The sequence below is a fragment of the Barbatula barbatula genome, assembly GCF_947034865.1.
Source record: "Barbatula barbatula genome assembly, chromosome: 5".
NCBI classification, from domain to species: Eukaryota; Metazoa; Chordata; class Actinopteri; order Cypriniformes; family Nemacheilidae; genus Barbatula; species Barbatula barbatula.
In genome coordinates, this window is record NC_136769.1 from 2,146,595 (window position 1) to 2,173,683 (window position 27,089).

The 27,089-nt window shown below is 41.1% G+C and overlaps 1 protein-coding gene and 1 long non-coding RNA gene across 5 annotated transcripts; both read left to right on the plus strand.

Moving 5' to 3' along the window:
• The first annotated feature begins 6,381 nt into the window (after positions 1–6,381).
• LOC306894154 (uncharacterized protein) lies at positions 6,382–8,522 on the plus strand. Of its 4 annotated transcripts, XM_079456447.1 has the most exons (8): positions 6,415–6,493; positions 6,585–6,650; positions 6,899–7,009; positions 7,082–7,192; positions 7,265–7,375; positions 7,448–7,597; positions 8,018–8,133; positions 8,204–8,522. In XM_079456447.1, exons 3-8 carry the CDS (start codon positions 6,937–6,939, stop codon positions 8,273–8,275), a joined length of 633 nt encoding a protein of 210 aa, XP_079312573.1. In that variant the 5' UTR covers positions 6,415–6,493; positions 6,585–6,650; positions 6,899–6,936; the 3' UTR covers positions 8,276–8,522. The 4 variants fall into 4 exon arrangements, with proteins under 4 accessions (XP_079312571.1, XP_079312574.1, XP_079312572.1 ...); XM_079456445.1 differs by having other exon boundaries at positions 6,382–6,650; XM_079456448.1 differs by having other exon boundaries at positions 6,384–6,650; positions 6,967–7,009.
• An 11,377-nt stretch (positions 8,523–19,899) lies between these two features.
• On the plus strand, positions 19,900–24,958 carry LOC306894842. The gene is made up of 4 exons (XR_013786735.1): positions 19,900–20,023; positions 21,133–21,201; positions 22,201–22,409; positions 23,415–24,958. It is a non-coding gene; the product is annotated as an uncharacterized lncRNA (long non-coding RNA).
• Positions 24,959–27,089: the final 2,131 nt, after the last annotated feature.

Consider the following 27,089-nt stretch of genomic DNA (forward strand, 5'->3'; position numbering starts at 1 on the left):
GGACCCCACAGGCCAGGACCCCACAGGCCAGGACCCCACAGGCCAGGACCCCACAGGCCAGGACCCCACAGGCCAGGACCCCACAGGCCAGGACCCCACAGGCCAGGACCCCACAGGCCAGGACCAACCCCTGCTGGACCCCACAGGCCAGGACCCCACAGGCCAGGACCCCACAGGCCAGGACCAACCCCTGCTGGACCCCACAGGCCAGGACCCCACAGGCCAGGACCAACCCCTGCTGGACCCCACAGGCCAGGACCCCACAGGCCAGGACCCCACAGGCCAGGACCAACCCCTGCTGGACCCCACAGGCCAGGACCCCACAGGCCAGGACCCCACAGGCCAGGACCCCACAGGCCAGGACCCCACAGGCCAGGACCCCACAGGCCAGGACCCCACAGGCCAGGACCCCACAGGCCAGGACCCCACAGGCCAGGACCCCACAGGCCAGGACCCCACAGGCCAGGACCCCACAGGCCAGGACCCCACAGGCCAGGACCAACCCCTGCTGGACCCCACAGGCCAGGACCCCACAGGCCAGGACCCCACAGGCCAGGACCCCACAGGCCAGGACCCCACAGGCCAGGACCCCACAGGCCAGGACCCCACAGGCCAGGACCCCACAGGCCAGGACCCCACAGGCCAGGACCAACCCCTGCTGGACCCCACAGGCCAGGACCCCACAGGCCAGGACCCCACAGGCCAGGACCAACCTCTGCTGGACCCCACAGGCCAGGACCCCACAGGCCAGGACCCCACAGGCCAGGACCAACCCCTGCTGGACCCCACAGGCCAGGACCCCACAGGCCAGGACCCCACAGGCCAGGACCAACCCCTGCTGGACCCCACAGGCCAGGACCAACCCCTGCTGGACCCCACAGGCCAGGACCCCACAGGCCAGGACCCCACAGGCCAGGACCAACCCCTGCTGGACCCCACAGGCCAGGACCCCACAGGCCAGGACCCCACAGACCCACCCCTGCTAAATATCAAGCGGGTACATGAAAGGATAAGTTCTTAATTGGGTGTTCTCCTGATGCCTAGTGTAATGTTTTGTCTTTCAGGTTCTTGAACAAACCTAATAAATCTTGACTAAACTGTAGTTTGTTTCTGTGACTAGTTGTTTAATGTTTGAATTGTGGCAGATTGTTGGTCCAAAAATCTCTTTAAATGCATTTTTAGGCTAAACTAAACCTGACTAAATGATATTTGGAAGAATGTATTGTTCAAACAACCCTATAGACACCGGAGAAAAATCTGTGGACAAGTTTTATAATACATTTCCAGTCGTTATATTTTAAACCATATCATACAAGAGTTCAAGTTAAGGATTCAACACAAAGGAGACCAGGGGCCTGTACCATGAATATAGCTGAACAAACTCAGGGTTATTGGATTAGTTTTGGGTTGACAAAACCAAACCAACGTGATCAAGCTTTGTTGGTACCATGAAGCAGCTCGTGGAGTTTCTTTGTCAGCTCAAGCTTTGATCCAAAATCTTGAAACTGCACAGTTTCAGTGAATGAAGTGTTATACCTGTAGGACAGTTTACAGATGGGACAGAGTTCGACTTCAATGAGAAGAATCTTCAGGTTAAACCTTCAACGCTCCCTTATGCATCTTCCGAGTTTTGATAAAATAATCTTTCAACTGCTTTCCTGGCCTCTCCACCATGATAGATTTTCAAGTAGAATATCTTTTCACCCGCTGGAATAAATTTTTAATAGAGACTCCAGGCTCCACATCGAGAGAGAGCGGTGCTTTATAGCGGATATGTTTCGTTTGTTACTTTGCCTGCATTTTCCACCAGTTGTGGCGAGCAGAGTAACGACACGTACACTATAAATGCCAAACAACCCCGGAGGGCAACTTTTATTGAAATAGCCGCGGGAGCGGGAAAAGACTGGGAAAGGCGCTCCTACTAGCCACGGCAGATAAGTCCTGGATACCAGACCTTTGAGTGGGTGGTTTGTTGCGCTGGTTGTTTGGGTGGCGGTGTCGTCCTGCCGAAGGGTCAGTCGTCTGAACCTCATAAAACACAGAAGACATACGGAGGTTGGAGGTTGTGCGTGCGTGCGTGCGTGCGGAGAGCTTGCTCACCGTGGCTTCAGCTTTTATAACGGCTCTGATGAGCCGCAGGTGGTAACAGGTGCGCCACTCTGATTTCCTCCGTCTCCACGGCGGCGCTGATTGTGCAAGGGGTGACTCGTCACATGGCCCTTAAGTGGGCAGTCTCTGAGAAATTTAGGGAAAATCTACAAGGGTCACCCTGTGTTGTGGACACTGATAATAATCCTTTGCGGTATTTGAATACAGCTAAATTGGGAGCAGTAGAGCAAAGGTGAGCCACCGGGATAGCCACATTTGAGATGAGACATCTATTAACCGTATTCAAAGTGCAGCTCAATCAACACTCAAAAGGCTATATTACCACAACTCACCACAAGAGGGTGGGGTTTAGTGAAACAACACTGAATATGATATTATATATGAATATATAAGCTACTTAATACTAAAATAATGATATAATAAACATTAGGCAATAATAACAACTCTATGTAAAAGGAAAGAAGTGTGAGACAGCTTTCGAGCAACTTAGTTGATTCACAACACTACATAACGGGTTCTCACTCCGCGTGTGTTTCGCGCTGGATGACGGTCGTGCAGGTAGAGAGGAGAAGAAGAGAAGAGGATGACACCATTAGCAAAGCGGGGATGTTTTCATTTTCATCCTTAAACCTCAAACTACGTAGTATGTTTTGGACATTTTATAAACATAGCGTAATTATAATAATAAAACATAGTGGGATATTCAGTGATATTGGCCCTGCAATATTGAGTGGATAAAATATAGAAATCCTTTTAATTAAAAAAATATATATAAAACCCTCCCCCTTATCATTCAGAGACGTTGCTTTGTGGACCTTTGGCAGTGATGGGGGGTTCGTTCGAACCACCCGAACCCCCCCTGCCTACGGGCTTGTTCTTACTCCAAGTTTTAGGGGTGCTGAAACAATCCCCATGCTGAAGCACCCCTAAAAAGGGGCTAGCCTCGCCCATGTTTCAGTTTAATCTCTGTAAATGTATGGCTTTTATTTGTTACTTTATTAAGTTTCTCTTTATTTATACAGTAATGTACTTTTAAAATATAGCTTATCTTTGCAAAATAACTAAGAACAATGGATAAAACCCCAATAAGTACATAAAATCAAAGACTATTTATTTTAACAAAATGATTGGACAATGGGAAAATAATCATCAAATGTTGTTTCTCCCAGTAAAAGAAAAACTATAAACATGTAATGGGTCCCTCCAATGAAACAGAACAGTAATTTTTGTGAATTGCAAACAAACATTTAATGTTAATTGGACAGTAGAAATACAAGCAGAGCATGAAAACATAGCTACATTATGATAATAAAGGCCTTCTTAAGCAAAGAGATGTGTTTGTAAGAAAAATATCCATATTAATAACTTTATAATCAAAATGATCTAGCTTCTGACAGACGACCGTATGCATTCATATGGGGTCAGAAGAATCGTCCATCATAGATTTCAGATTAAAAACAGTCCTCCATTTCCACACTTGGGTTGCCATGGTCATCTGATGTAGATCCACAAGCACATGTTTATCTATAATCTGAAATCACAAAAGAGGGACATATTATAAAATACTATTTAAATTTAGTAAGTCGGACTTGTTCCCAGTGCATGTCGGACTCCGGCAGGGCTGCCCTTCTGTTCGTAATTTTTATGGACAGAATTTCTAGGCGCAGCCATGGGCCGGAGGGTGTCAGGTTTGGGGACCACACGATCTCGTCGCTGCTATTTGCGGATGATGTTGTCGTGTTGGCCCCTTCAAACCAGGACCTTCAGCATGCACTGGGACGGTTTACAGCAGAGTGTGAAGTGGCTGGAATGAAAATCAGTACCTCCAAATCCGAGGCCATGGTCCTCAGTCGGAAAAGGGTGGCTTGCCCACTTCAGGTTGGTGGAGAGTTCCTTCCTCAAGTGGAGGAGTTTAAGTATCTCGGGGTCTTGTTCACGAGTGAGGGAAGGATGGAACGGGAGATTGACAGACGGATCGGTGCAGCTTCTGCAGTAATGCGGTCGCTGTACCGGTCCGTCGTGGTGAAGAAAGAGCTGAGCCGCAAGGCGAAGCTCTAAATTTACCGGTCAATCTACGTTCCTACTCTCACCGATGGTCATGAGCTTTGGGTCATGACCGAAAGGACAAGATCCCGGATACAGGCGGCTGAAATGAGCTTCCTCAAGCTCGGTCACCCGGGAGGAGCTCGGAGTAGAGCCGCTGCTCCTCCACATCGAGAGGGGTCAGCTGAGGTGGCTTGGGCATCTGTTACGGATGCCTACTGGACGCCTTCCCCGGAAGGTGCTCCGGGCCCATCCGACCGGGAGGACACCCCGGGGAAGACCTAGGACACGCTGGTGGGACTATGTCTCCCGGCTGGCCTGGGAACGCCTCGGTGTCCCCCCGGAAGAGCTGGAGGAAGTGTCTAGGGTGAGGGATGTCTGGGCATCTCTGCTTAGACTGCTGCCCCCGCGACCCGGCCCCGGATAAGCGGAAGAAAATGAATGAATGAATGAATGAATGAATGAATGAATGAATGAATGAATGAATGAATATTTAAATTTAGGGTTAGGACTACACCTAACCATGAATGACTCTTGCATAGTGCACCTTTAAGGTGTAATGGATTAGTTAAAGCATTCTTTTAAATTCACAAACTCATTATGGAGGAAACACTGATTCAACCTTTTCCACCAAGGGAGAGCTGGTGCTGGTTCTGAGTCAGAGCCTAGTTTCAAATCGGTTCTTTGTTTTTCCACACACAAAGCACCAGCTCCGAACCAGAAAGAGTAGTAGCACCAGATCATTGCTGGTCTAGAACAGAGCCAAGTAAGAACCTCTTGCGTCAGGGGCTGTGTTACCGGGACCAACAAGACGAATAGAAACTTGTGAGCGCCATTTTCAAATAGCAGCATGTCGAGTTAATAGCAGCTTGATTATAATATCCTTGTATGTAAGTTACTATTAGCCTGCCCAGCTAATAGTGAGCCCCAGCTCCGTCACAAGAGCCTGCATGTCTGTGTAGTGATTGAGCTCCGTTGCTCATATACAAACCAGTGGCCTGGCCAGCTAGCACCATTGTTTCACTAACAGCCTTTTAAATGATTTATGATTATCAAGTAAAGAATTATATTTTTCTGTACGGATTTACGTCTCATTGTCTTGTGATTGTGGGAGAGAGAGAAACGAACTTGTCTGCCCTTGTAGGGGTATTTCCCCAGCTGGGTCAATGCTGGGGTGGCGTAGTCGTGACATATTATAGTTTTGCTATTTGAGAGCGTGATCTCATTTACCCGTATAGTCGTGAAAATCGAAATCGATTTTTTCTAAAGAATTCTCATATTTGCTTTTTGCACAATGTTCCGACTGGCTCAGAGCCATAACAAAAGATAGGAGACCATGCCTCAAACAAGCAGTGCAAAACATACATTTATTATACATGTAACACAAGTTTCACCGACAGAACCAAAATATCAGGTGTGGATGTAAATATCAGTAATGTAGTGCGAGTGCATGGATGTATTGTGTGTATGAATGTGAATGTTGAGTGTAAACATAAAAGACATAAACATGAAAATAAGTTCTCTATTGTGTCTTTCTGCGCGTTTCACTATGAAATACGAGGTTACGTCAAAAACACATGAAAACAGTCCGTTGTGTTTTAATGGAAAGTAAACAGTCGGATCTAAATCACCAGCCTTAAGTCTCTTTTGCATCTTTATTTTAAATCAGTGTGTTTATTTCATTCATACAGTGAAGAAGCAGTGTTTCATTTCTACATTATTCCGTTTCTTTCTTCAAATGCTAATGGCCTGTAAAATAGAGCCACAGTATTCATGTACAGATCAATATATCCTTGCCTGCTTGTGAGTTAAGAGAGGTTTGTACAATCTTCTTATATCGTAATAAACACCTTGAAAGAAACGTCGCATCTTCTCTCAAAAATGGTAAACCCTGAAGTGACATGTACCATAAGGCATCATGGGAACGCTAAAATATAAACACAAGACCTTTAATAAAGGAATAAATTGTATAAAATAAGCGATAATGTTGTGTATGTGCCCACTAAGTATCATAAAATTGTTGAAATATAAAAATAAACAATTTAAACAAAATAAACGAAGTAAATACACATGGAATCGCAAAAGTGACCACGGACACATTTATCATACGTGGTTCCTCTGTGTAGAGTCTCACATGAAGATGAAACACCTGAACCTCATACGTCAGTGATTAAACTAAGTTTGTGATTGGCTATGGACATTACAATTGACCAAACGAGCAATATGGGATCTCATAAAGCAGCACAGTAGACTGTTTGTGCACTAGTAGCGTATCTTTGTGCACACAATGGCGTTTTGCAAAAGCAGAGGAAATGAATTTGTTATTCTACTTGTGTTTACGGTCAGTACACTCAGTACTTTAATACACTGCAGAAGTTTGTCTTTGACACAAATGACTAGTGATGAAGGGGAAACGTTATCTGATATGTCAGATCAAGAGACACTTTATGACCAGTTTGCTGATTTTGACAACCCCATTGATGACGACACCTTCTTTGGTATGTAATGCACTTGTGCATCATTGCAGTGTATGTGGATTAAAAAATTATTAAAAGTCCATGTGAACCGGAAGTTGCAGTTGTTGTTCAGTATTTTGATACATTTCAGAGGGAAATGGAATTGTGACCTACACTGATAAACTAATAACAATATACGCTGAAACATTTCTTGAAAAGATAGACAAAGTAATTTTATTTTCACTGGGACTTTAAATGTTTGTTACGAATCGCTTGCATTTGTATTGCAGATGAAGCTAGTGATGAAGGGGATAAAACGCTTTCTGATATGTCAGACCAAGAGAGACTTGATGACCAGTTTGCTGATTTTGGAAACATCATTGATGACGACACCTTCTTTGGTATGTTATCTACACAATGACAAGTATATGGAATTGAAATGCCGGTTATGAATTGCTTGCAATGTATTGCAGATGAAGCTAGTGATGAAGGGGATAAAACGCTTTCTGATATGTCAGATCAAGAGCGACTTGATGACCAGTTTGCTGATTTTGACAACCCCATTGATGACGATGCCGCCTTTGGTATGTAATGAACTTGTGCATTGTTGTATACATGGAATCAAATGTGTATGAAGCGCTTGGATTGTATTGCAGATGAAGCTAGTGATGAAGGGGATAAAACGCTTTCTGATATGTCAGATCAAGAGCGACTTGATGACCAGTTTGCTGATTTTGGAAACCTCATTGATGACGACAGCGTCTCTTGTATGTAATGCACTTGTACATTGTGTTTATGATTCATATACACTGTTACCAATCACTTGCATTGTATTGCAGATCTGCCGAGAAGCGCTGTAATGCAAAAACCATTTGAAGGCTCATCTGATGTACTCTGGGATGAAATGTCTCCAAAGCTGAAGTGTGATAAAGATTTTATGAATTTGCAACTCTTTGGTTCTGGTGTGGACCAAGTTGAGCTTTGTCGAGGTAAGTTGGGAATTCCTGTTTGTCTTTGACTTGTATGACCTTCAGTGGCAAAATTGACAAATTGTTTGCTTTAATGTTTTTATTTCCTGTGTCAGTTGGCCTCAATATAAGATACTTTATACGATGCTCAAATATCCTCTAAAATCGAAATGGTGCTTCTAGTTTTATGGAATTGGCCATGTTTCCACTGTAGCACTAAATGGGCAAACTTCTCGAGTGTGTAGATCCTTCGGCAAAAGTGAAAACACAATGACATCTTTGGTCCTTTACCACATAGTGCTTTGAAAGGGAGGGGCTGCGGTGAGCCGTTGGTGGCGATTTGAAACCTCACCGCTAGATGCTGCTAAATTTCACTGGACCCTTAATGAAAAGTGTAATGAGATTTTCAGCATTGAGTCGCCTTTAACTTATTTCTCACAGATAGTTCTGCACCGGTTCCTCTTGGCCATTTGCCACCTAACTGTGGACACACTTCACACACTCATGGAGGTCTTGTTTATGCTACACCCTATAATGGATGTGGTGTTACACAAAAGGTACTTATGGTTAATTTGCTCTTGTGTAAGGTTAAAAGCTATAAAGCCAACTTGTGTGTTTGTTTTTCAGGAAGGGAAGTATGTCATGCAGATGCAATGGCAGGGAATCCCTGTTTTCCTCTCTTGTCCTAGTCTGTTGTGAATGTGACCATGTCTGGATATCTGCCTCCTTGATTTCAACCAGACACAACTGTTACACCAGCTTCTACAACACCAACCCAAAAGCCACATCGTCCTTTCTGTCCTTAACATATCTTTCCACCTCTGATGTCTGAAAGGAAGTCAAATGTAAGGAATGAGAATAAAAATGTTCTGTTTTTATTTGAAAATCTTGGGTCAATGTTTTTCTGTGCTATTGCAAGTGAATTAGGACCAAAGGTTTTGTTGCCAACATTTTCAAAATTTGTTCTGCAGCAGGCCATACAGGTTGGAAGTGACAGTCTGGTGTAAATCAAGAAATATTTTGCCTTAATGAAAATTAGATTTCATGGAGTGTTGCAGTGGTTGACAGTTGTAAGTCTGAAGGTAAATGAATAGCTATTGGCTTTTAAAAAAGTGAGTTAAATCTGAATCATGCAAACAAGAGGTGGCCTAGTCAGAGTATCTGCCAGGTATCCACGTCACTAGAAATAGTCCCGCCTTCGGACTAGAAACTTCAGGTCATTTCATGATTCTGTTTTGAGCCGCAGTGTAACAGGTTTGGATCAGCGACTGATGTCTTCAAACAGTCCCGTCATATATATGACTGAAGATTGTTGACTGTCGTGGAAAGTTGTTGTTGTAGCTTCAAAGAATTGCTCAAAGAGGGTCCAGGTGTCAAAAAGTTTACTTTATTTGCGCATGCCAAACAAAGTGAGATCTTCCCAAAGCATCTGAAGTTGGTGTTTTCAAGCCCATATTTATAGTGAACCTGACGTCTTCCGTTACACCAATCGGGTAAATTCCTGTTATCTCTTATTTTTAAAAACCAAAAACCCTGCTTCTGCCACCAAAAGATCCCAGGCAACAGGATACGTATTTAATCGTGGTTGGCACATTATCACAAGTCAACCAAGAAAGAATCAGGATTTCATAGACAAATATCTCATGTGCCCTTATTTGGACACTTTTCTGGGGTCTTCAGACTAAACGTGATTTATCATTGGATTTTATTAAGGAGCTCATGTTTGAGCACCCTAGTGAACTCCTGTTCAGCTGGCGTCCTTGACTATATGCGATAAGTTATATTTAATTAAATTTGTACACGTGTGTGTGTGGTGTATGTGCAGGTGTTCAAGTTTTCAAAAAGTGTATATCATGCGTTTAGACAACCCTGAATTTTTAAAATGCCGTGCTCTTAAACCATAAGTGTGAGTATATATGTTTGAATGTAAATAAATGATACTTGATTATGGCTTAGTATGCTGATCAAAGCCCTTAAATCATTGCATAATCAACTGCATAGTCTTAGTCATTCTTCTTTGTTTAAATGTGGTTTCTGATCATACCACTAATACTCCCACATATTCCAATGTTCCTATGAATACTTCTTAATACTAAAACGGGTAGATTATAACTGTGGTATATAATACTGCACTTTGCATGTGAAAGCATCATCAAATCATCTCAAACCAACCCAGAAATTACACAATATGACTTGTGCAGATTCAGGTCATTTGGCTTTAGTGCTGGTAGGTGCACATTAGGTCACACACCATCTGAGAGATGTAATTGATCAGCTTCCTTATCGATTCAATTACTTTTTGCTTAATATTACTATTAACAATATTATTACCTGTAAATATGATCATTTATTTTCAGAAAATAATCTAGGGCCTATAATGCAGTCTATGACATTACTCAAGACTGAAAGACACATACAATCAGGGGCGCAACTACCCAGTGTTAGGGGGGTATGCAGAAACAGTTTTGGCGTCCCCCCTGCTAAATAAAAGTGTGCCGGACATCATCATGTATGGGCTCGAAATAATAAAGGTTTATTTTAAAAGTATATCAGACAGCTACTGTAAGCCTACCATTATTATATGGTATATGAACACAAATATATAAAAATGTATTCATGGCCATTTCTTTCTTTTTGCCGTATCTAAAACGTAACGATCCGTACCGAAACGTAACACAAGTGTATCGTTGTAACCTTTACACCCCCACCTTTTCCATATTAATAATATTAAGAAATTAATCTGTTGTTATCAAGTTGGTATCAAGCTCCCTCTACACTTCCACCTAATGTTAGACCTACCTGTTGCTTTCCCCTGTCTTTCCTGATCCACCATCCTCACGCCTGAATAAAATGAACTCGCTGTTAAATATAGCAGACTAAATAAAATGTTTAAATCAGCCTAGGGATGGCATCAGATAAGACAACTATTATGCAGTAAGGTTGTGCTGCTGTTGAAATTACATTAACATTTGGGATTTTAAAAAGTACAAATATGACACACACACACACACACACACACATACATATAGAAAAATCATTTCAGGGTCACATCTCTCTCCCCTTAAAGGTCTGTGCTGATATACATACATACACATATAGCACGGATCTTTAAAGAGAGAGAAATGTGGCCCTTCCAGCTTCCATGTCACCCAGCAGATGTTAAGTAGCCTGTATGTCTGACAGCACAGCTGAGCTAAAAGAAGCTAATGGTAAAAAAATCCATGATAAACCAGCCTTATTGCATAAGGAATGTTTTCCAGCTTCTAGTCATTTATTGTGCATGCTACCTTATATTTACCAGTTCTTATTTTCCTTTAATAAAATTTAGATATTTCATGCATGGCATTGGAACAATAGGGTTTAACCAAAATATAAATGTAGATATCAGCAGCAACATTATTTTGTACGGAAGCCGTAAAGTGCCAAACAAAACAACAAATCTAAAAGCCAAAAAACGAATCCCAAATCACAATTACAAATCTGAAAACGCATTAACAAACCATAAAGCGCAACAACAATTCCGGAAACAAAATAACAAATCAGAAAACACAACGACAAGTCAGAAAACACAACGACAATTCGGTCAAACCGGAAAAGGTAGGTCTTTTGTGTGACCGGGGTAGTTACTGCTGATTGGTCGGAACCCCTGTCAATCAAGATAAACAGTCAGGTGTGTGTTTTCATAGAAAATAATGGAGTTTGTTCAGCACTACTTTCAAGAAGGACATTCATATGGTGTGATTCTAGATATGCTTCTAACATATCATGATATTAAGATCAGCTTGCGCTCTCTTGAAAGACACCTGAAGAATGCAGGTTTATTCAGACGAAAAAACGATTCCCTATTAGGCCTAATCGATGTCAGGAATGCTTTCAGAGCAGATGCAAAACACCAAATTTGAACCCACAATAAGGACAGTACATTATATATTTGTGTACACTGCCGCCAGCTACTTCTTCTTGTTATTCTGTACCGCTAGCTACAGAACTGTACTTCCTGTTTATCTTGATTGACAGGGGTTCCCTCCAATCAGCAGTAACTACCCCGGTCACACAAAAGACCTACCTTTTCCGGTTTGACCGAATTGTCGTTGTGTTTTCTGACTTGTCGTTGTGTTTTCTGACTTCTTGTACTGCACTTATACGTCATTGTTGTGTTCATGGATTCAAATCTGTTATGAATCACTTGCATTGTATTTCAGATCTGCCAGGGGGCACTGTAATGCAAGAACCATTTGAAGGTTCATCTGAAGTACCCTGGGATGAAATGTCTCCAAAGCTGAAGTGTGATAAGGGTTGGGCTCAATATAAGATACTTTATAGGATGCTCAAATATCCTAAAATCTAACTGTTGCGTTTTCATGGAATTCGCCATGTTTCCACTGTGGCCCTAAATGTGCAAACTGCTCTACAGAGTGCGTTATATCTTTCAGCAAAGAAGTGAAAACACAATGACATGTTAGGGCTTTTACCGACGTAGTGCTTTGAAAGGGAGGGGCTGCGGTGAGCCGTTGGTGGCGATTTGAAACCTCACCTCTAGATGCTGCTAAATTTCACTGGACCCTTAATGAAAAGTGTAACGAGATTTGCAGCATTGAATCACCTTTGGACTTATTTCTCACAGATAGTTCTGCACCGGTGCCTCTTGGCCATTTGCCACCTAACTGTGGACACACTTCACACACTCATGGAGGTCTTGTTAATGCTACACCCTATAATGGATGTGGTGTTACACAAAAGGTACTCATGGTTAATTTGCTCTTGTGTAAGGTTAAAAGCTATAAAGCCAACTTGTGTGTTTGTGTTTTTCAGGGAGGGAAGTATGTCATACAGATGCAATGGCAGGGAATCCCTTTTTTCCTCTCTTGTCCCATGTCCTAGTCTGTTGTGAATGTGACCATGTTTGGATATCGGCCTCCTTGATTTCAACCAGACACAACTGTTACACCAGCTTCTACAACACCAACCAAAAAGCCACATCATCCTTTCTGTCCTTCACATATCTTTCCATCTCTGATGTCTAAAATAAAGTCAAATGTAAGGAATGAAAGTACAAATGATTTTGTTTTTAAATTTGAAAGGCTTGGGTAAATGTTCCGAAACTCATAATGTACATTTATTCATTTGGCAGACGCTTTTATCCAAAGCGACTTACTAGGTTTTTTTTACAATGGCACATTACTGCAGAGCAATCAGGGGTAAGGTGTCTTGCTCAAGGGCATGACCTGCTGGTACTGAGATTCGAACCTGGAAACATAATACCTGCCAAAAACAATGCCACACCAAACCATGCACAAGTGTTATCCACGTGCGGCAGGCGTCAATGTAGTATGGCGCATGTTCTAATGGCCAGAAATGAGAGACTGGGAAGGGACAAGGTAGAAAAAAAGAAACCACCTCGCTAGTCAGTCCCATACACCACCATCCTAGCCCACAGCTAGATTGGAAACATACAGCACCCACCTACAGGGACAAACCAGCGAAGGGAAAACACAACCATAACCGGAGGAACAACTACACCTACTGCAACACTGCCATCAACACTGGACCAATATCCTCGATCAAAACACCCAGCATTACCGATAGTCTATCAGCTGGTGACCCACTTATTCCCTCTCTCCAATGGTGTCCACTCAGAATAACAAGGAAGTACTTCACATCTGCTCTGGGCAATAGCCATGCACACATGACAAGGAGAGCTCACCCAAAGGCTTCCATACACGTGCAATCTAAACAAAGGGACCGGACCTCATATTTTAGTGTCCTCTCAAACCATGTACTCGGCCACACCCTTCAAGCTAAAGGAGCTAGCTCCCCGGCTACATTGTGTACAATTTGTCCCATTAAGGAATAGTTTATCTTAAAAGTCAATATAGTCATACTCCCCATCGTCATTTTTAAGTTGAGATTTTCTGCCTTCTGCAAGACACAAATGAAGAGATTATAAAAAAATGTTGGTAACCAATAACGATTGTTCACTTTAATTGTATGGACATAAATCTAATGCAAGTGAACGGGGACCAAAGGTTTTCTGTTCCCAACATTGTTTTAAAATGTGTTCTGCAGAAGAAAGTCATACAGGTTTGAAGTGACAATCTGGTGAGTGAATTATTTTTTTTCTTAACATTCTATTACACACATGTGGCCATTTTAGTGTAGTTCAATAAGATTCTGCACACCTAAGGTGTTCCAGGTCTTCCTAACTTTACTGTAATTTTCAATAAACAAAGCATTTAAAAAACAATACAGAAATACACATTCTGAAATGGAATAAAACAAAATGAGTTAAACATGGAGCGTCCACTGGTCATCCTGCTTACAAATATATTTTGATGGACCTACTCTTTCAAAAGTTTGCATGAGTTTTTACTGCTGTACAAACAATACGAGGAATAAATGTTATCACTGGCTTTTCTGTCAGATTACTGCAAACATGCAGGTGTGCAGTCGCTCGCTCTCTTCCACACCACGTGGCTCAAGCTTCCGAGTCCGTTCGCTCTAATGCAGACGTGTCGCAGACTCCAGTGAAATATTTGGCATGCTAAATATATATATACCTGCTGACGGCGACTCAAAATCCTGCTGTGTGAAATGAGTTTTGACTGAAAAATTTACATTTACATTTATTCATTTGGCAGATGCTTTTATCCAAAGCGACTTGCAAGTAGTTTCATACAGTGGCACATTACTGCAGAGCAATCAGGGGTAAGGTGTCTTGCTCAAGGGCCCTTCAGTCATGACCTGCTGGCACTGAGATTAGAATCGGCAACTTTCTGATCACAAGCCCAACGCTCTAACCATTAGGCCACAGCTGACCCCCAAAAATAACATCTGCGATAACCTACAGCCAATGAGAAAGCAAGATACAAGGCAAAGTTAGGTTCCCGCGAGAACGCTAAAATCACGCATCACTTCGCGCGTGCGTTTGGTTGTGAAACGTTGTTTGCGGAGCAGACAGTTGTCAGTGATTGTGACCTATTGTAAAGTCACACAGTGTGTAACCTCCTGTCGCAGATCCATCATCCAATGTGAACACTGCAGCATGATACATAAGTCACAATAACATAGATTTTCACACTATACATTTAACAATAGATTATTACAAATAAAAATGTCTCAAATAGAGCTGAAAATACAACTTGTTTTTAACATCCCAACACTCGCATACCAGTAGACACCGTTAAAGCTTCATTTAAACTTCATTTAAACACCGGCTCTCTTTACCCAGCATTTTCCTTGCTAATGTTTGATCATTAGTGAACAAAATGGACGAGATTAGACTCTGCATCATCAACAGCAAAAGACTTTTGAACTGCAATGTCATAATCTTCACGGAAACATGGCTACACAGCGGTATACCGGACAACGCTATTGAGTTAGCGGGCTACAACACAAACCGGGCGGATAGAACGGCAGAGGAATCCGGTAAGACAAGAGGAGGTGGATTGTGCATCTACATCAACAAAACTTGGTGCACGAACTCTGTTATTGTCGGGAGACACTGCTCGGCTAACCTTGAGTTTCTCATGGTTAAATGTAGACCGTTTTATCTGCCACGGGAATTCACTTCCACCATTATAACGGCAGCTTATATTCCACCGGATGCTGATGCCAAGCTTGCTATGAAAGAACTTCATGCAGCCATCAGTAAACAACAGACTGCTCACCCGGAGGCTGCATTTATTGTTGCGGGAGATTTTAATCACTCTAACTTAAAGACAGTGCTCCCTAAATTTCATCAGCATGTTTCCTGCCACACAAGAGGAAACAAAACTTTGGACCATGTCTACACAAACATGGCTAAAGCTTACGCCGCGAAACCCCTCCCCCACCTGGGTCAATCTGATCACCTTTCTTTGTTCCTCACCCCCAAGTACATTAACCTCATTAATCGTGTGAAGCCATCAGTGAAGACCATCAAGGTGTGGCCTGCGGGGGCAGACTTTACACTCCAGGAAAGGTTTCTACACACAGACTGGAGTCTGTTTGCTTCTCAGGCCACCAGTGGCTCTCACACGGACATCAACAGCTACACCTCTTCTGTATTGGACTACATAAATTCCACCATTGATAGTGTCACAACCCAGAAGCAGATCACCACGTACCCTCATCAGAAGCCATCGATGAACAAGGAAGTGCGCCTCCTGTTGAAATCAAACTTGGAAACCTAGGAATCAACAACCCTACCTGCAATTGGATTATGGATTTCCTGACGAACAGGCCTCAGCTTGTTAGGTTAGGCCCCATCTGCTCCACCACCACCACCCTCAACACTGGTGTACCACAGGGCTGCGTACTGAGCCCCTTTCTCTACTCCCTTTTCACACTCGACTGCAGGCCTGTGAACGGATCTAACTCCTTCATCAAGTTTGCAGACGATACAACGGTGATTGGTCTCATCAGCAACACCGATGAGACTGCATACAGGGAGGAGGTCCGGTACCTGGCCACATGGTGCACAGACAACAACCTGCTCCTTAACACCTCCAAGACAAAGGAGATCATCGTGGACTTCAGGAAGGCGAAAGGAGACACACACGACCCCATCCACATTAATGGAATGGCTGTTGAACGTGTTTCCAGTTTTAAGTTCCTGGGGACTCACATTTCGGAGGACCTGTCCTGGACCACCAACACCTCATGCCTGGTCAAGAAGGCTCACCAGCGTCTCTTCTTTCTTAGGACACTGAAGAAGAACCAACTGTCTTCAACTATCCTGGTGAACTTCTATCGCTGCACGATAGAGAGCATCCTGACCAACTGTGTCACAGTCTGGTACGGGAACTGTTCTGTTGCTGAGCGCAAGGCACTACAGCGGGTGGTGAAAACAGCCCAGCGCATCACAGGGACTACACTTTCTGCCATTGAGGACATCCAGAAGAAACGCTGTCTGCGTCGAGCTCGCAGCATTCTCAAGGACTCCTCTCACCCCGCTCATAGACTGTTTACTCTACTGCCTTCTGGTAGGCGCTTCCGGTGCCTTCGGACAAGAACCAGCAGACTAAGAAACAGCTTTTTTCCCAGAGCTGTTTCATTATTGAACTCTGCCCCCACTGATTCCACTACCTCTCATACCCTTAACTCCAATGCTGCTACAACATTGTTTACATTGCACTACAGGGCTGCATGCATGACTGAACTGTACACACCAGTACTTCATGTTATCTGCTCTACAGGACTGTTTACACACACACAGCATCATTTGCACTCTATACTGCTAACTTGCACACCAGGAATATTTAACTGAATGCTCATTTGCACTAATGGACCACTTCCATAACTGCATTAACCCATCTACTGCACTGTAATTCTATTAACTGCATCTACTCATCTATTGCACTGTAACTTCAATAACTGCATTAACTAACCAACTGTACTGTAACTCTATTAACTGCATCTACTCATCAATTGCACTGTAACTTCAGTAACTGCATTAACTAATCAACTGCACTGTAACTCTATTAACTGCATTAACTCATCTTCTGGACTGCAACCTATTAACTGCATTAACTCATATACTGCACCGTAACTTTAATAACTGCATTAACTCATATACTGCACCGTAACTTTAATAACTGCATTAACTCATATACTGCACCGTAACTTTAGTAACTGCAACTTCAACAACTGCATTAACTCACCTATTGCACTGCAACTTTAATAGCCGAATGTCAATAATTTATGCATACCTAAGTCACTTGCACTATTTTAGTCTAAATTATTATCTGTTCATATCCACCTGTACATTAATGTTCATAGTATATAGTCATCTGTATATATTGTTCATAGTATATACCTACTGTCATATTTTCATAGAACATTCCTACTGCAAAATATTTTTATAATCCATGCCCACTGTATTATATTCTCACTATTGTATTCTGTATTTATTCTAACTGTATATCCTGCACTTGCTAACTGCACTTCTGGTTAGACCTAAACTACATTTCGTTACACTGTACTTGTATATGTGTAATGACAATGAAGTTGAATCTAATCTAATCTAATCTAAACCAATTCCTATTATGTCTTTTTTACCATAATGTTAGTTTGTGCATACTTTAGATTGCATTTTAGGGAGACATCTCGCATCATTGAAATCACAATGAATGCATGTTACATGAGTGCTGAAACATGCATCAATAAAATCAAAGTGCATCCAGGTGGCGGCTCTGGAAGCTGGTGTGTCATGCTGGCTCCCTCTTGAGACATTGGCCATATGCACTGTATGTGATGTCAAAAACAGCTTTCCTGTATCTCAGTGGTAAGAGCATTGTGTTAACAGCGCAAGGTTGTGGGTTCGATTGCAGATACTTATGTATAAATGTATAGGATAATGCAATTATCTCATTAATGTAAAACACAATTTAAAGAAATGGTTGGACTATTGATTGTGGAATATTCATTCATATGTTTCCTATGCAGTATTATTCTATATGCATTATTACTTTTAGAAGTGTTTTATTATTCTATTACTTGCGTACGATAACGATAACCTTAACCTCAAATAATGTGTTGGAGTTAACCATGAAAAGTTAAGGGCTGATACTGTGTACTTGAAAGAGGAAGTGTGGGTGTCACATGCAAAAGAAAGAGGAAGTGGCAGAGATTAGGTCTCAGAATATATGCATGCAACTGAAGAGATAAATGTAACGCCAAAAAAGGAGAAAATGTACACACACACACATATTCCATTGTCTGACCTTTTAAACTATGTTGTTGCTGGGTAGAATTGGGCTGTGTAGGTTGTCATTGAATGTTTTGCAGACATTCTGAGAACGATGGGGTGAGAGCTGATTGGACTAATACCAGGCAACACGTCACCGGTCCACAGAGAAGATAGACGGCGTGAAATAACTATAAATATGATGCGGAACTGTTTTCCGGGGTTGTTTTTTGTAAAGACACTTTGTCTAAGGCAACCCAACGGCTGTTGTATTTTTTGAATCTTCTGATCAATAAACTTCAAGATTTACTTTGACTGGCCTCCCTCCAATTTTGAACACGCAAGAACACATTTAGAATGTTCTACATGTTAACAGCGCAAGGTTGTGGGTTCGATTGCAGATACTTATGTATAAATGTATAGGATAATGCAATTATCTCATTAATGTAAAACACAATTTAAAGAAATGGTTGGACTATTGATACACTATCATGGAAGATTTGCAGAACCCTACATTATATACAGACGACAGAAACAAACTGAAAATCGACTGGATTCATTTATCATCAATTTTAAATGAAACAATCTCTGAATTATATTATATTATATCAATATTTAAAACACAAACATCTGTTTTGTGAGGACATTTCCACGAGAGTTTAAGATATCAGCATAATGAAGGAGGTTAAAATGGGAACTATGGGTGTAGAATAATGACAGCTGTTAACACTGATGTGTCTGTTATACTGAAACAAAAAGAAAACGTTCATGATCATCAGCAGAAGACCGGCAGCTCTATTAACACCAATGGATGTGTTTTCACTGTTAGGCTAATAACAGATAAGTGACAAATGTGACGTTAGGCTATTGAATTTTATTTTAAGTGGAACAAAAACACTTCACCAAATTACAAGCCATTTCCAAAAACCATGACAGTAGTACAAACAACTTACACTTGTCATGGAAAGTTGATCTTGTGGTTTCAAAGAATCGCTCAGATAAAGAAGGTCCAGGTGTCAAAGAGATAACTTTATTTGTTCGAATCAAAGAAAGTTGAGATCTTCCCAAAGCATCTGAAATGACAGTGTTTTCCAGCCCATAGTTATAGTGAAACTAATGCAAGGGGGGTTTCTGTTGTACCAATCAGATAAGTTCCTGTTATCTCTTATTTTTAATACCCAATTATTCTGCCTCGCCACCAGTAGATCCTAGGCAACAGGATACGTTTATAATCGTGGTCGGCACATCATTACCTCATGTTTAAAAAGATAAGATACACTGGTCAGAGGTTTTCTGTGCCTCATCCTCTGAGCTTTATTCAACTTTAGGCCTCTAGGTCTTACAGACATCATTGGATTTTATGTTGCTGTAAAAGGTTGAAAAGTATTCTTAAACATGCTATAATGATTATTTACATAAAAATACTTATAAACAGGTATACTGATTGAAACATTGTGTCATTAAATCATTTTCATAAACCATTCGTATGCTGCACAGAAAAACTGTTTGGTGAAAAACCTCAAGAAAAGTTATTGTAATATCATCAGTCGACAAATATCACCAGTTCAGTCATAGACGACGGCATTTGATCACTATGGTTACCGCTACTACAGGCACAATTGAGGCAGCTAACAGGTCCTCGTAGGACCCCGGGGGCGGGGCCAGGAGTCGCAGCGGCAGCAGCACACAGAGACTGAACGTCGATGACCGACACGATTGTGAAGCAGTGACGGGAAAATACTGAAGCAGCTGCGGGCCTGTCCGTCACTACTCAGGCTAATGTACATAGCGGACATCCTCATGAATCCTCAGTTTTACAGATGTTTGATGTTTGTCGTCTTTCGTTGGGACAGTGAGGGGCAGATCGGGTCACTATGAGTCTGAGGGGTCTTGTCTCCCCGTCACTATAGTGCTGTCTGCGCGCCTGTATGCGCTGTTTGCTGTGACCGCTTTCAATGAGTCTGTTGACGAACAATGTGACATTTCAGACGTTTAAAACTCAACTAATCGCGGAGAAGTTCAGGGAACGAATTTATTATAAGACGCCGCTGTATCGTTTCAAATCCGTTCAGAGAGAATGAACGACCGGCGGATTCTCTCGTTAAGTTTCATTTCAAGGATTCTTGACGGTCTTGTGAACATGCCGAAAAGTGTCTTTATTACAAACTAGAATCAACATTATAACGTAACGAGCCTTAATAATACAGTTAAATATAAAGCCTAGTTTCCTTCAGTATAATATATAATATGGTCTTGACATGATGCACCTTTTCTGTCGGATCAGATGAATTCAGAGGGATTTGGTCTGATGTATTCAGAGTTGAGTCAGTCTTAGCACAAGAGATGAACACAAAACACAGGAGCACAGTGAGGAAGATATAACAATGATAAACATATGTTTAGTTCATATATACTGAGACTTAAAATCCTGATTTGTATGTTTGTCCTGAAAGGTTTGTTTCATTAGTGACATTAGCCTAACAGTGAAAACACATCCATTGGTGTTAATAGAGCTGCCGGTCTTCTGCTGATGATCATGAACGTTTTCTTTTTGTTTCAGTATAACAGACACATCAGTGTTAACAGCTGTCATTATTCTACACCCATAGTTCCCATTTTCACCTCCTTCATTATGCTGATATCTTAAACTCTCATGGAAATGTCCTCACAAAACAGATGTTTGTGTTTTAAATAGGCAGAATTTGATATCGATTTTAAAAGCTCAAAACTTCTGTGATTTAAAACACCAGACAGTTTTATAACCTGAGGGTCTTGTTGTAACCGGTCAATAGGCTACAGCGCAATATATATTTTCATGATAGTGTATCGATAGTCCAACCACTACAATCTGTGATATTTTAATTGTGTTTTATCGTCATATATGCTACAGTACATATGGCCAATGTCTCAAGAGGGAGCAGCATGACACCAGAGTGGGAAACTTTAATGGAGTCTACTGGTATGTGAGTGTTGGGATGATAAAAACACATCAGCAAGTTGTATTTTCAGTTCTTTTTTTGACATTTTTATTTGTAAAAATATATTGTCGCCAACACCTGTAACATTGTGTTTTTCCATCTTAAAAATATATCTAAACTTCGTCATGTGCTGTCACCATCAGATGCAGAGAAGCTTATTCATGCCTTTATGACATCAAGACTAGATTACTGTAATGCACTATTAGGTGTTGCCCTGCAGGCCTATTACAAAAACTCCAACTGGTCCAAAATGCGGCAGCTCGAGTTCTTACACGTACAATAAAGTATGAGCGTATTAGCCCGGTTCTGTCAACCTTGCACTGGCGAACTGGAATCCCCTGGTTAGGCCTGGTTTCCATCTGAGGGTTTTTTCTCCTCTAATGGGGAGAGCTGCTAGAATTTTAAAGTTTTATTTAATGAACACTGCATATGGGAATTTATAGTCTGTCTGATATCTGACCTCATTTTGACTTGCATAACATTTTATGTTTTGCTTATAGTTAATGTTTTCTTTTACAGCTGCTTTGTAACAATGAAAATAGTAAACAGCGCTATATAAATAAAGCTGACTTGACTTGATATTGCAAAATGTATAGTATAAAAATCTATTGCATTGTGACTTATCTATGGTGATATGTATCGTATCACAAGGCCTTTGTCAATACACAGCCCTAATATAATGAGAGTTACAGTTAGAAACACTGTAAATAATAAGCAGTTGAATATTTATCCATCATGAATAAGACCAAAGAAATTGAACATTGTTAGATGTTTTTATGACAACTGCTCTCACTTTGCTTGGGTTTCTGTAGTTGATTTGTGATGTGGCCGAGATGTTTTTGTCATTTATGTCACACATGGAGATAAATGTTGGTATTTGATATAGTGGACACCATCTTGGTCAACAATTGTTGTTTTTAGTGATGTTATATAAGTGAAGCTGAGTTGAGTTATTGACAATGTCTCTCTAACATCTCCAGTTCACACCAACAGTGATTGACACCTTCAGTAAAGCTCCTCCTACATCAAACCACCAATAAATACCAGAAAGCAACAAGCAGAAGAATCACTTCAGGTGTAAGAACTGAAATCTTCACACAGTTGTTGGAGTTTGTGGAAGAGAAGCTTGAGAACACGAGAGATCCAGAACTACACACAACAGAAACTCAGAGGACTAAAGAACACAGAGGTTGGTTTCTGTTTTTAAATCTTTATTTCTGACAGTGGAGGAATTATTAAGCTTTCATTTATTTGATAAACCACAAATGCAGAAGATTAGAACTGAAAGTGAATCACTAAACTGCATCAAATGATCATAACTTGATCTGGTTGTGATCTGGTAAAGGTTCAATAGAATCACATGTTTGGCTATAAGGTGACCATCGTTCTGCTTTGAGTTTGTAGAGCACAGCATTTTGACCCTATTTTCACATTTTCATCAGTCTGTTGGTTTTTTATCGTCTTATTGAAAAGAAAACATGCATTTGTACTTTTACTCGACTACATGAGACACAGTCTGTTGGTTTTTAGTTGTTATTCTTTCTTTTACTCGACTATATTTTTGGGGGCATCGTTTCTGCTGTACTGAACTTAAAGTGACAGCAGCTTTATAAATCACAGTCTGTTATTATTGTTAATAAAATAAGAAAAGACAAAGAAAATCGTCACTCAATGCTCTTGACTGGTGTGACTCTAATAAGGATTGATCTATATTCAATTTATACAGTGAAGACTATGTAGTGTTATTTCACATCTGATGACTTTTATTTTGTACCTGAAAATGTTTTGCATTGATTCTTGATTTATACTTGATTCATTTAATCCAAACCACTGAGATATCATGGCAGTAATGATTTTAATTATAAAACACATAATTCGGCAAAAAAAATATTTATAATAAACATTATAACACTCTCTGGTTTACACAATGAATAATTTACAGTTTTGTTTCTTTTTCTGCTGAAAATGTCATTACTGTACATTCTGAGTGATTTTTATGTTGTAATTTAAACAGAGTAAAGTTAAAATATTCTCTTAGGATGTGTTCATCTTATATGGCAAACACTTTTATCCAAAGCAATACTCAGTGCACTGAATGACTGTGTTCCCTGAAAATGAAACTAATATCTCGTCTTCTGCTGTTGTTTTGTACAATTGTAAAACTGTGTTTAACAGATAGTTTTGTTCACTTCAGATATGATGGAAGTGAATAAGGACAGTCAAGATGAAGTAAAAGATGCTGATCAGAAACATCAACGTGCACAAAGATTCCAGAAAGTTTCACTGGAAGAATCTCTGAGAACAGGAGACAAAAAGAGTGAAAAACAGCACATGAGAATTCACACTGGAGAGAAACCTCACACATGTCTACAGTGTGGAAAGACTTTTACACAAACAGGAAGCCTTAAGACACACATGAGAATTCACACTGGAGAAAAACCTCATGTATGTCTACAGTGTGGAAAGAGTTTTACACTAACAGGAAGCCTTAAGTCACACATGAGGATTCACACTGGAGAAAAACCTCATGTATGTCTACAATGTGGAAAGAGTTTTACACAAACAGGAAGCCTTAAGACACACATGAGGATTCACACCGGAGAAAAACCTCATGTATGTCTACAATGTGGAAAGAGTTTTACAGATACGAGTAACCTTAAGACACACATGAGAATTCACACTGGAGTAAAACCTCATGTATGTCTACAGTGTGGAAAGACTTTTACAGCTACGAGTAACCTTAAGACACACATGAGAATTCACACTGGAGAGAAACCTCACGCATGTCTACAGTGTGGAAAGAGTTTTACAGCTACGAGTAACCTTAAGACACACATGAGAATTCACATCGGAGAGAAACCTCACGCATGTCTACAGTGTGGAAAGACTTTTACACAAACAGGAAACCTTAAGACACACATGAGAATACACATCGGAGAGAAACCTCATATATGTCTACAGTGTGGAAAGAGTTTTACACAAACAGGAAGCCTCAAGACACACATGAGAATTCACACCGGAGAAAAACCTCATGTATGTCTACAGTGTGGAAAGAGTTTTACAGCTACGAGTAACCTGAAGACACACATGAGAATTCACACTGGAAAGAAACCTCATGTATGTCTACAGTGAGGAAGGAGTTTTACACAAACGGGAAACCTTAAGTCACACATGAGGATTCACACTGGAGAGAAACTTCACACATGTCTACAATGTTGAAAGACTTTTACACAAAAAGGAAACTTTAAGAGACACATGAGGATTCACTGGAGAGAAACCTTGTGTGTCATCAGTGTCTTTTGCATGACTTCAGTGTGGAAGGGCTTATGAGTAACCTCAGGATTCCAGGGCTGGACTGGTTATCTGGCACACCGGGCGTCATGGAAGGGGCTTCTGTCAGGTGGCTCCCATCTAATTGCGAAATGGAGGACATGGATTTTGTTGAGAGTGTATGCGCATTATGTGCTATGGAAGGCTGAAGATAGACATATAGACTCGTTGTGAGAATCCAGAATTCTGTGTCCCGGCTGTTTCAACATGTAAGGACAGATATATGTTTTGTCTGAGGGATCTCCATTATGACGGCGTGCTGAGTACACGTTGACCTAACAAATGTCAGATTTATTGTGTTATTGTGTGAGATGTGCAGATATAAGTGATATGTTCGTCACTTCCTCACTTATGCATATATATATACTGAACCCATCTTTAGTAAACTTTGACTTTGAGTGAACTACACTTCTGTGTCTGTGTCATTCTTGGTCCCCGGATCCGGTTCCTCTGATTGCTCCGTCTACTAGACCCTTCAATTCATGAAAGCTGTATACCTAGACAAAGAAGTAATCTTACACTCGTTCAGCGCTGTGTTTGGATCCATCAAATCCTTCAGAGGCGCAGTCCTTCGTTGTTGTTTCGGTCTGCCTCCGCTCGCTATGTCATAATCACGTCACTATTAGATCAAGCTCCTGGTGGGTAAACGCAGCGAAAGTTTTCTCCAAAGTTCAGATTTGTCAACTTGCTCGAATCACGCAAACTATGGGAAGCCAAACAAGCCAATAGTGGGACGAGACAGCGGGGTATTACAGAGCTCGGGCCACGCTGACATGTCATCTGCGCGATTCGTTGGACCGAGCCACACAGCCGACTCGTCAGCGCACACAGACGTGTTTCCTAGCGCCACCACCTGCGCTGTGCCCACCAATTTAAACAGTGCAAACCGTACACTCAAATGTACAATCAAAAAAACCTCTTTCCTTAAAAATATTTACATTGGATCTCTGCTGCAGTCTATCAGTTTTTTCCTACAGAAGACAAAGGAAATCAGGATGAAATGCAGAATCTTTTTTATTATTATCTTTAATAGTGTACAAGTAAACGGTAGTGTTGTGCATCGATACTTTGAAGAACTGCACATACCTATAGACTCTATAAAATAGAGGCTATGAAAAAGGACCTGTGCAAAGCAAAAACTTCAATGACTTCCAATATCGTAGTCTTGAGGAGCACGTCATCCTCCTGGTAATTATATCAGACAGTTTACATGTTCAGGTAATTTATTTTATTATTGTACGTTTTGCCCCTAGCCATTTTACCTCAACTATTTACGTTAATAATAGCAGAGGTTTATGGGTAAAATGTAAATGAGTTGCGCCCAAAGAACTTGTATATGTTTTAATTGGTCAGCGAAGCGTATTGGTTGGCGCCGCGCTGCCCATTGGTTGGCACTAGAAAATTGAATCGCGCAGATGACATGTCAGCGCGATTAAAGTGAGCTCTGTAATAACCAACAGCATATACATGTACAGTGCAGATAAGCCTGAGTAAGACAAGTTATACAAAAGCCTATTTTAAAAGGTATGTTTTTAGACGCGTTTAAAAGTAAGCAAGCACTCACTATTGCGAACATCAAGAGGAAGAGAGTTCCATAGGCGGGGGGCAGCATAACTAAAAGACCTAGCACCCATGGTGGTAAGTCGGATCCGAGGTACAACAAGAGAAATTGAAGTAGATCTGAGTACACGAGAAGGAATGTAAACATGGAGAAGGTGAGTTAGGTATTTTGGTGCAAGATTATGAAGTGCCTCATAAGTGAGTAGCAAGATTTTAAATTCAACTCTATACTTTACTGGAAGCCAGTGCAACTGCTGGAGAACTGAAGAAATGTGGTCAGTATAGGGTGTTCTAGAGAGAACACGAGCTGCAGAATTCTGAACCAACTGGAGCTTATACAGCAATTTAGAGGAAATTCCTGTGAGAAAAGCATTACAGTAGTCTATACGTGAGGTGACTAGTGCGTGGATAAGAACTGCAGTATGACTATTTGAGAGAAAGGGACATAGGCGGTTGATATTGTGCAAATGGAAATATGCAATTCGTGTGATATTATTAATGTGTGCTTTGAAGGATAGTGTGCCATCCATGATGACACCCAAACTTTTGACCTCAGAAGAAGGACAAATTTCAATATTGTCAATGTATAAAGAAAAGCAGTTTGATTTAGACACAGCAGATTTTGTGCCAATAATCAGAGCCTCAGTTTTATTGCCATTTAACTTCAAGAAGTTTGCTGATAGCCAAACTTTAATTTCAGCCAAACAGCTTGACAAAAGATGGCGGAGGAAAAGATCCGGTGGGTTTGGCAGACAGGTAAAGTTGGGTATCATCCGCATAACAGTGAAAATGGATACCATATTTCCTTATAGCATATAGATAATGAAAAGAAGCGGGCCCAAAACAGAACCTTGGGGAACACCAGTGGTGACTGTCGATATTCTTGAACTAAAACCTTTTAATTGAATGCGCTGACTGCGTCCATATAGATATGACCTAAACCAAGACAGAGCAGTGCCAGTAATACCAATTGAAGGAC

Coding starts and splice junctions, on each gene's coding strand:
- LOC306894154 (XM_079456445.1), top strand. CDS start 6,440: ATGGCGTTTTGCAAAAGCAGAGGAAATGAATTTGTTATTCTACTTGTG. Junction 7,376..7,447: donor TGATGACGACAGCGTCTCTT/GTATGTAATGCA, acceptor ATTGTATTGCAG/ATCTGCCGAGAAGCGCTGTA. Junction 7,598..8,017: donor CCAAGTTGAGCTTTGTCGAG/GTAAGTTGGGAA, acceptor TATTTCTCACAG/ATAGTTCTGCACCGGTTCCT.